Source organism: Pseudopodoces humilis, chromosome 1, assembly GCF_049639895.1.
Source record: "Pseudopodoces humilis isolate 2021_Gansu_Grassland_sample_001 chromosome 1, ASM4963989v1, whole genome shotgun sequence".
NCBI lineage: Eukaryota > Metazoa > Chordata > Aves > Passeriformes > Paridae > Pseudopodoces > Pseudopodoces humilis.
Window position 1 is genome coordinate 90,876,215 of NC_142200.1, and position 10,187 is coordinate 90,886,401.

A 10,187-nucleotide genomic window follows, 5' to 3' on the forward strand; every position below is an offset into this window, starting at 1 on the left:
TCCTTCTCACAGATCTCGTTTGAATTGATATGGCAGAAAAAGGTATATTTGGTAATGGCTGTTTGTGCATGGAGTTTAAGAAAAGCTGTTAACATCTCAAGGCAGTAAAGGCAGCTGTGTAGGAGCTGACTTGGTAAGCAAAATGGACAAAACCCCTGCTTTAAGAACGCCCCATTTAAAAATGTCAGTTATAAGTAAAAGCAAGGTGGGAGATAAGTTATTTTAATAAGTTTTAATCAAGCTACAAACTTTAGTAGATACAGCACCTCCAGAAAATAATCTAGTCCCCATTGTCTGTGCTTCTCCGAGAAGTCATCAACTTTTTCAAGACACCTAATTTCACAGCAGTTGCCTGAAAAGGAGGTAAGAATAACAAATTAGTGAATAATTAGTCAATGAAAAATGCAAACTGTACAGGAAAAAAAAAAAAAATCTTATCCACAGATTTCCCCACAGTGCCTAACACAGTGCCATAAATGCACTGGGGAAAACTTAATTGCTCTCTTTTGTGCTGAGATGCAAATGTCTATGCCAATGACTCACTGCACACAAACACTGCCAGTCTCAGAAAGCTGTAAATTTAAAAGTGAGATATTACAGCACATCAGGAGGAACTTCTAAAATTAAACTCCTGACATAGTTCCAAATTTCGTTATTTTGGTGGATTTGATTTGTACATTTTTAGCATTTTCTTTGAGTGCCATGTTACTTTTCTTCTTTGTCACAAAAGTACAGTAGAAACTGTAGCACTGGTAGGACTTGTATTAAAACCAGGGCAACTAGTTGATGAAGGTGCAGACAAAGACAAATTGGTCAAACAGGACTCTAAGACTGCAGCTACAGGATTACTGAGTGCAGTATGAATCCTGGGAGAATAAAAAGGTACCAAATGGAGACAAGAAACTGTTTGTCTCTTGGGTTTTCTTCATATCTTTTGAAGAACTGAGAATTTTCAATGACAGCAAAATCCCTGTGGATAAATGATATTTATTTTTCCTAGTATTTTTCCATGACTCCAGCCTTCAGATAAGAAGCAAGTGACTGTATCATTTGTCACAGGGCAAGGCAGAGGCATCTTTATGTGTTTTGGAAAAAAAATTTTACTCACCAAATAAACTTTTAATTTCAGATTCAGGAACATAAAATGGTGGGCCTGAAATAAAATGGGTGAAGCTAATCAGAGAAGAGACATGGAAAGAAGACAAAATTTACACTGTAGTAGGAGAGCAACCCCTTCACTCATAGCACCTGGCCTGTAACTGGGCTCTACAGTGTAGCACCATCAGCAGGAACCAGAAAACATGTCCAGGAACTGCTGGCACCCTGGTGGGCCAGAGAGCTTCAGGTGTTGCTGCTGCTTTATCTCCAGCTGCAGCAGGGAATGTGATGTGGATATGACCACTCTCAGTGTGCTGTGGGATTCCAGTCGACAATCTCTTTATACTACAGTGGCACGATTAAGGCTAAGAGCTGAACAGTGTCAGAGGGTAAGCAATGAAATAAACTGTTGTTGCTTGTGATAGCAAGACCTATTTTTTGGGGGAATAATTATGCTGAAGGGCTCAAAAGCAGAAAAAGATCTCTTTATTTTGTGAGTTAATATTAACTAAAAGATCTCCCACTTCAGCATATAATATAAAAACTATAAAAGGAAAAATACCTTATGATTTTACAGAATTTCACCTCTTCCAAGTGCATTCAGAGCAGGGTAGTGGCTGAGAGAGAGGCACAAGATGGGAAACACATTGGGTTCCAAATACTGGATAAACAGCATGAAGCTGATGTTCTTGGGCGTGTTTCAAGCTCCCGAGGCCAGACAGGATGTTACTAAGTACTCCGACTTCCAGCCACACTGGAAGCACATTGTAGCACATTGTAGCAGCCACACTTACAGTTTCATTGTTAATATACCATGGCTGTCCTCAACTTACCCTCAGCATGTCTCAATGCTATAGAAAACACAAATTTAGTCCCAAGCTTGGTCATTAGCTCAACTTTTTAACACACAGTTATACTGGTGTCACCAGCTAACAAAGCTAGCAGATAAAAATCTTGGGGAAGATACTAATACATCTACTATATCTTTATACAATTTGTATTAGAGCAAAATCACAACATGAACAGTACAAAGTTCTCACCTTTGTGTTTGTTTGGATCGTATGAAACCGTAACGAGGAGATAAGAAGAGCTTTTCTCCACTAAGCTGATCATCAAACTGGCATAGCTAAAAGGAAAAAAATATACTTTATTATTTTTGTAAAGCATTCAAGCATAGCATTCAAAATATTCAACAAAACACATTTCTATGCAGACAGAATTTGAACTGAACTGTACAGAGACTAAACAAAACTTAGTTTAAATTTCAGAAGCATAAACTTCCTGCTACACATGAAAAATATAAAATAAAAGTTATATTTATTCCTCATAAACAAGAACTTATCTTTTTTTGCACATTCAACTCAAGATTAATAGACAAAGTATTTATCTGCCATAGTCTAGAATACAGTACACAATGCAGTACTCATCTTTTAAAATTATTGTGAATTGAAGATTCTGTATCTAACTAAAAAATCCCAGGAGCAGGTTCAAATTAAATTTGGGCTACCTATAGGCAAGAACAAAAATTTAGTAGAGTAATCTCTAATCAAGGAGAGTTAGGGGAAAAAGAACAAAGACAGAAGAAGTAGATGTGGTGAGAAGGAAATAATAGAATTCAGATGAGACTTGCAGCTCTGCTTCTGCTGGGTTGGAACAAACCACATATTTTCCCACCAAGAGGCAGGGTGGCTTCCTGAAGGAAGAGTACAGCACTCTGCGACTGCAGCAGATGCTTGTGGTAGAGAAGAACATGTGTAGGTCGGTCCTTTAAATGAAAAAGGACTCATTAACAAGTGACAGGTTAAAAAATTTGTCACTGATACATCAGAGAAAAGACAGTAACAATGCAATTTACTAACCTTTGTCTGTCACATGGATTCACAGCTACAAGAGCTCCTCTGTCCCAAACCCCATCAAACTTGCCAACTATCGAGCTATAAGGAAATAAGGAAAAGGCTTAAAAACAGTAAAAAGGGATCTTGATCTTCTTTCAGACGCTTTTGTGAGGACACAAGGATTCTGCAGCTAGTGATGCAGATTCCTCACCACCTTTTTGTTATGGTGCAATATTTTCATAATCCAAACCAACAGGATCTGGAACTCAAGAAACCCTCCTGGTTCTTCGTCCTGCTGCGAAAGCAAAGAAGTGTGGGAATTGGTCAGTGCTTCCCCATCATTAGGGGCTGCTGAGACACAGCAGGGAGGAAGGAATATAGTTTTAGTACATTTGGGCTACAAGTCTGTGTGTTCAGTAACCACATCCTCCTGTCTAACATGCACTCAGCACATCAACAGTTCTTGACCACCTTCTAAAACCCATGCATGATTTCATATGAAGGCTAAGGAAGGTGCCTTGTGGCTTTACTTGACTTTATCATTGACTCAGCACATTCAGTAACTTTAGACATCTGAATTCCCAGCTACATGCTCAGGACAGTTAGCTCCAACTTGCAGTTTGTTTGATGTTATAAAAACTAAGTTACACTGCTGCTTGCCTCAGTGTAGCTCTGCTGCAGACACTAGTTCAGCTCCAGGATATGCTGGCAGATGGCTTCAGTGGCCACCCAAAGCCTGCAAGTGAGCAAGACTATCAAGAATTGCCTTTATTAATGGGTGGTAAGAACTGCCAGAGTGATGCAAAAGACAAGAATATCTGGGGATAAGAAAGAGCCTCGGTTTTGGCAGTTGTTAAAATAGGAGGTTAGACAGTAAGGTAGTAATAAAGTAAATGGCGTAGTTTTAAAGAAAGTTTGAATAAGTTTACTTAGAAAAATGTGGCATAGAATTGTGCAATATCCTTCTGCCTACTGGGCAGAGTCCAATTGCATCACCTCTGTCTTCATTTCTGTACAGGTTTTGGCCAGTAGTTTTCATAGTAGCTTGCATGGGGCTGTGTTGGATTTGGGTTTGCAATCAAGTTGATAACACACCGACAATTTAGTTACTGCAGAGCAGTACTTACACAGCACCAACACCTTTTCTGTTCCTCACACCTGGACACCAGTACGCTGGAGAGCACCAGAATGAACAAGATAGTGGGTGGGGACACAGCAGGCAGAGCTGACCCCAACCTAGCAAAGGGATATTCCAGACCATCTGGCTCCATTCTCAGAAATAAAACTGGATAAAACTGAGTGGGAGGTTGGTGGATGGGGGCACTGCTACATGGCTGGCTAGGCATCAGTTGCTTGGTTTGTTGTGGGCAACTGCTTTCATTTACACCACTTGTCTTTCTTGGGTTTTATTTTCCTCTCTGTTGTTTTTTATTTTGTTGTTGTTTTTTATTTTTTATGCCTTTTTTTTTCCTTAAAAATTTTTGAAATTTCTTTTTAATTATTAAACTGTTTTCATCTCCACACACACTTCTTTCTCACTTTTACTCTTTTGATTGTCCCCCATCATCTCGTAATTGGGAGTGGGCAAGCAGCTGTGTGGTGCTTAGTTCCATCAACTTAGCCAGAGTTAAACCATGAGAACTTCTCTCTGCCCACTGCTACTTTCATTGCAATGGCACTGCTTAAGTCTCTGGCATCTAACCTACAAGCTGATCTGTATTTCCCATTCTACTGTGATGAGACATGATAACGCTTTCAAGTGCTGACTTCTTTTAAAGTTTGCCAAGTCTAAGTATCTAATTTAAATAACCAGCCTCATAACTGAAAGGAGATTTTTAAAGAGACAGTTAAGCAATGGACATGCAGGGTACAAAGGAGCATTTAGTGGGGCAGGTGAACAAACTTGATCTTCTGAGGCTTGGAGGCAGTTCTCCTCTGCATAGCTGAGTCTGCTGGGTGACCTCAGGCAAACCACTGAGGTTTTCTGCTCTTAGTTTTTCTTTCCAACCTTAATCTGGTCTAACTGGAATGGCAGCAGTGGTTCCATACATGCATTTCATGTACTTTACTTCCCAGCGATTTCATCAAGGCCTACAGACATCCCAGGCTGCAGACAGACTCATGCCTTGTCCCAGTGCTGGTCTCCCGGCTGCCCAGATCTCAGGACCTGCTGAGTGTCTGGGTGCTCCTTGTTCCTCTGCACATCCAGTTTCCTTCACAACACAATGAAGCCATGAGGAAAAGGTAAAAAAAGGCGCACAAAAAGCTGTCTTTCATCCTGATGTGGAGTCAGGATGAAGCTAAGGTATGAGGAAGCACTTTCCTTGGCTTTACCTTTCACTGTATCACACTGCTATGTGTTTATACAGCACTCAGCATGGGTTAGGTACTACTACATCTAACAAAATTAACATGAAAATCAGAAATTCACATATCTGCAGAAAACCCACTGGATTTAAGAGTAAACTTGTGAATTTCTATCTCTGCATATGTTTAGTAGTTTCAGTAAATGCAATTTTTTATTTTCTTTTGAAGTCTTGCAGCCATAATTGTATTAGGACTACAGTAATTGTGTAATATAGCTGTTTTTTTTATAGCTGTTATTAAACATAGCTGTTTAATATGCCCCAGAATTCCCAGAAAGAGCAGTAATTCCTGTTACTCTTTAACTAGCAAGAGTCTTTGAAATGTCCCATTCTGACAAAGGTCAGGAACACATCTGAGTTTTATTCTAATGAATGCTAGGCTAATGGAGATGAAAGGGACCTATTAGTCAGCCAGCCTCAGCAAGAGAGAAATAAGTTTAATTTCCATAATTACTGGGTAATTAATCAAATTGTCTGTATACAGAAACCAGAAGTGTGTGTGCATTTTTTAAGTCACAGGTCTTTGCTGACTGATGTTGGGAATACAGTTCATTCTGCATCCAGAATGTCTATCTGCCATTTTATTTTGTGATGACAAACTATGTAATAGATCCAGTGATATGCACTGAAATTGTCACTAATTACCTAACTTTGTTTTTTTCAAAGTATTATTCCACCCTCTTGTGATAGAAGTTACAGGTTTTACCACACTACTTGCTACAAAACTTATGACCGAATTTTTCAAACATTTCTGAGAAGCTAAAGCAATCCCTGGGCAACCTGTCAACTCACAGCAAGAAAGATTTAAAGGGATCTACAGTGTAGCAACTAGCTACACTGGAGGGACAAGGCGGGTAGGAAACTGGGCAGTATCTACAAAATCACATTCATACACACCATCTGTTTGACGCTTTGTAAGACGAGCTACATATATACACTGTTCAAACCAACTGGAGTCAGCTGCAGCAGCAGAAGTCCCAGTCATGGCCTGCTGTCTGAAAGACTCTGGACTCTAGTAATGAATAGTCCTTTTTCCAGTGTTTTGGCAGATTGAAAAAAATAAAAGATCATATAGTAAGCACTGTGTTCCATTGTCCTGAACTACCTATTGCACCTCTATGTACTTGTTCTGGAAAGCCCACCAAAGAAAATTTTAAGACTTTTCCTCCTTACTGAAGAGGTATGGAACAAATTCTTGTGCCTGACAGTCACAAGACAGTCTTCTTTGTAAGAAGAGCAAACAAACACAAAAAACCTCACCAAAACCTTTTAATCTAGGGAAAATTCACATCTGAGTAAGAACTGCAAGAGGAAGGAACTATTGTGCTAAGACACCTCTGCATATATTCTCTTTACTTTTACTACTTACTCTGAGTAAGGGACTGTGCTAAAGTTTTGCCTCATAGAATTCATCAGTAATGTTAAAGATTATTTGGTTTTACTGTAAAAGCAAAAATGTTTTTTGGTAACTTTCACAGAATGGCTTAGAATAAGAAGCCCATTTAAAGATAATTAGTTATCATCCTTAATGACTAGCAATGGAATTAGACTTCTGTTGGAGATTGGCCATTCAAATTTCTCATACAATTTAATACGAGTTTGCTTGAGAGGACCTGACAAATCTTTGCCTGATCCAAATAAAATAATATCATTGGATAGTATTAATACATATTCGATTATGGAGAATTGTAAAACATGATGAGTATTCCTACCTGGACAAATCATAAATACTGCAGCAGTAGAGGGAAATGTTGCCAGAGGTACTCTACAATAAAAGCAAAGGAAACAATTCTTATCAGCTAACTGTCTTTAAATACACACTCTTAAGTATATATTTCTACTTCACATCTTAAAATATACTCATACAGTATTAAAAATGAAATTTTAAAATACATTCATGTGTAATGGGGAAAAACACTGAGAAATATTTTTAGTTTTAGTTCAGTGAGGTAACTTTTCTGATCCCCTCAAGAGAGGTTCTAATCTATCAAGGCATGCAACTGTCCAGTTTTAAAATACATTCCTTCTACATTCAGGTGCTTCATTGTCATAAGAAGGCCAAAATAGTAAGTTTAGAAGAACAACTTCTCAATCCAAAAATACAACTCAGAGCTTCCTTTAAGACCTCTTCAGGAGAGGTGAATGATTACCAGTAAAACTTGCACAAAAGCAGAATGACTTGCTTGCTCACTTATGCCAGCATTGCATGATTAACCACAGCAGACCATTTGACATCACAGGAAACATACCTGGAACATTTTTGCTCCTGAAATCTCAGGGACTGGCTCCTCACAATAAGGCAGACTGTGTTCTGAAAAAAATTCCTTCACTGCTTGCTCGCTGACTTCCACACCAACAACACTGTGCCCCAGGTCTGCCAGCCTGCACACAAGAGAGGGAGGGCCCAGGTTTATGTGAGGCCCACAGGCTGGGCAAAATATGTACCTCCCATGTATCATTTATTTTTTAGGGAAAGCCTAGTTTTATGATGCCCTGATATGTCTAATTCTGACTTCCTGAAGTGTTCACATTGAACACCTCCCTTCCCTGATCTGAGCTTAAATTAGCACCACTCAGCATAGAGTTGACAAGGATTTACATGCTTTATTTAGATTTAATGAATTATTCATTTATTCCTACTAACTTGATGAAAACAGAGGTGATCACACTGAGAAACTATCCATTTCAGAAAGGTGCTGTGCTCTGAACTGAGGTGGCTGAGGCATACTGTCCACCCAGCTGCCTCTCTGGCTTGGCAGGAAGGGGCAGTGAAGGAGGTGTGGTATCCTCCATGCTGCTGCAGTTCAGCAAAATACCAACGTGTGTCAGAGCCCACAGACAGACTAGAAAGTAGTCACTGTGGTAAAACCTGATAGCTGGGTTACTTGAAGATGCAGTGCAAGTTTTTCTCCAAGAAAAAACACTGGCTTATATAGGCCCTAATTTTAAATACAGCACTCCCTCCCCCATCCCTCCCCCCCAGAAAAAGGTAAAAAGTAAAATTAGCAAAATAAGAAGGATAAAAAAAGAGAAGGTTACATTTAACCCAAATCACTTAAATTTCCAGAGTGGCACGCAACATGGTCTCTTGAAAATGTTGTCTGACACAACTGACCTCATTGCGGGCAATTTAAGCTGACATTGCTACAAAAAGCAGCAGTGGTAAGGGCATAGCTTCAGTCACTCCATCCATCTAAATTCAGCATTCCCCAAGCTGAACTTGGGACGGTCAGGAGGACTTTCAGGTCAGACTTCATCCATTCAATTTACGCTATTATACGAAACACCAGCTTCCTCCTCCCTTCAGCTTCCAGTGACGCTGCTTTCCTAGCAGTGGAAATGTGGCACATTTCCACCAGCCAATATAAGGCTGGGAATTCCCCCTCTCCCTCCCTCCCCACATCAAGTAAGATTTTTGCTCTTATTATCTATGTTTTACCATTTCATCTCTACTGCTTTACCACAAAGTGGGAAAAATATCCTCAGTCCACTCCTGCCATTTAAAAGAACATCCAGGTACTTTTGGAGGAGCCTGCAGAAGAACAGACACGTTTCACTTAACTCTGTGAGTATTTGTGCTGGCACATGAAAAGCCAAGTGCTACACACTATGCCAGGTAGCACAAAAACTCCACGATGGCACATATGTTATTAGCTCAACCTACTTTGTGCCATTAGAAATAAAAGCATAAAATAAAAGTATTCACCTTCCATTTACACAGCAAGAAAGTAAATTTCATGTCATTCAGAAATTAACACATTTCTGTTTGTCCTATTTTTTCTTTGTCTTTACAAGTAAACAATCCAACCAACCCACCTCTAAGAGGATCATAACAGAGATTTTAAACAGAATAATGAAACTTCTGCATCAAGCGAATCACTTCTACAGGTCTTGAAAGACTATATAATCAAGTTTGCTCTCTTAGGTCCTTGTCTTTTACTGCATGGCAGTGCTCTGATGCCCTCTGCACATTGTTTCAAGCCCCAGTTACACACCATGAACAACAGTGCAAAGCTTCTCCATCAGCAAATTTAAGATTTTCTAGTCAAACTATCCAAACTCTAAGGTTTAAAACCTGATTCAAGAGTAAAAGTTCTAAATTCATATCAATACTTTCTTTTATCTGCCTTTTAACAATTGTAGGTGACAAAAATATCTATATTTATTTTTGTTTCAAGTTGTGCCCATGTAAAATTACTTGCTTTTTCCAAATGTTCCATTTTCAACTAAGAGTTTCTCAAATGAGCCAAGCCACTCATCTCATGGCATTACTTAAAACAGCTTAGGCAGAAGAGTGAAGTCACGTACGGATGCCCTTGTTCCTTGTGAAATCCGATGTCACCCATTTCCCATCTTTGTAGCCATTCCTCCTCTGTCACCACTCTCTCTTTCTGAGACCCAACATCAGAGCCTTCCAGGAGCCCGGATGCATCCGCTGAGTGGTCCATGTCCCCAGGGAGTGCTTGTAGCTGTGAAAAAAGAGAGAAGAATTACCCCCACCTAATGCACAGTTCGGAACTGGCTCTTACTTCCTCGAACCGGACAAAAATATCGTAGCTCCCAAGGGACCACAATTTGGTGACAATCGCAAGGTAGCTGTACCGAACCCGACAGAGCAACCAGCATATTCTCGCTGCCGATAGCTTCGTTTCCCGGAGCGGCGGAACGCGCCTGTCCAGCACTGCGGGACCGCCGGTGGCCTCCCTTTTCGCACCCATGCGGAAGCCCCCCTACCCCGGTAACGAAGGAGGGAGAGGCCGACATTTCTGTCCCGTGAAACCGGCGGGCAGCAGGCGATGGCGAGCGCCTGCTCGGGGCCGGGGGACCCGTTGGGTGACCCGTGTCCGCTGAGCACCGCCCGGCGCCCCCCGCCCGGCGCCCCCCGCCC

General features: G+C 40.5%; 1 protein-coding gene across 2 annotated transcripts; it reads right to left on the reverse strand.

Annotated features, from left to right (window-relative positions):
* Nucleotides 1–206: 206 nt before the first annotated feature.
* TPMT (thiopurine S-methyltransferase) lies at nt 207–10,175 on the reverse strand. 2 transcript variants are annotated; one of them, XM_088065794.1, is made up of 9 exons: nt 10,034–10,175; nt 9,608–9,768; nt 8,739–8,831; nt 7,549–7,681; nt 7,012–7,064; nt 2,958–3,032; nt 2,139–2,224; nt 1,109–1,153; nt 207–352 (listed from the first exon to the last, which is right to left on the reverse strand). In XM_088065794.1, the coding sequence occupies exons 1-9, from the start codon at nt 10,061–10,063 to the stop codon at nt 237–239; spliced, it is 792 nt and encodes a 263-aa protein (XP_087921920.1). In that variant the 5' UTR covers nt 10,064–10,175; the 3' UTR covers nt 207–236. The 2 variants fall into 2 exon arrangements, with proteins under 2 accessions (XP_087921920.1, XP_014110024.2); XM_014254549.2 differs by having other exon boundaries at nt 9,902–10,170.
* Between the last annotated feature and the right edge of the window lie 12 nt (nt 10,176–10,187).

Bases quoted from the DNA above. Each gene is read 5' to 3' on its own strand.
- TPMT (XM_014254549.2), bottom strand. From the start codon at position 10,063: ATGTCGGCCTCTCCCTCCTTCGTTACCGGGGTAGGGGGGCTTCCGCAT. The intron at 8,832-9,607 runs GTACGTGACTTC...GTTCTTCTGCAG, and splicing joins CACAAGGAACAAGGGCATCC to GCTCCTCCAAAAGTACCTGG. The intron at 7,682-8,738 runs GTAAAACATAGA...TCTTGTGTGCAG, and splicing joins AAAGCAGTAGAGATGAAATG to GCTGGCAGACCTGGGGCACA.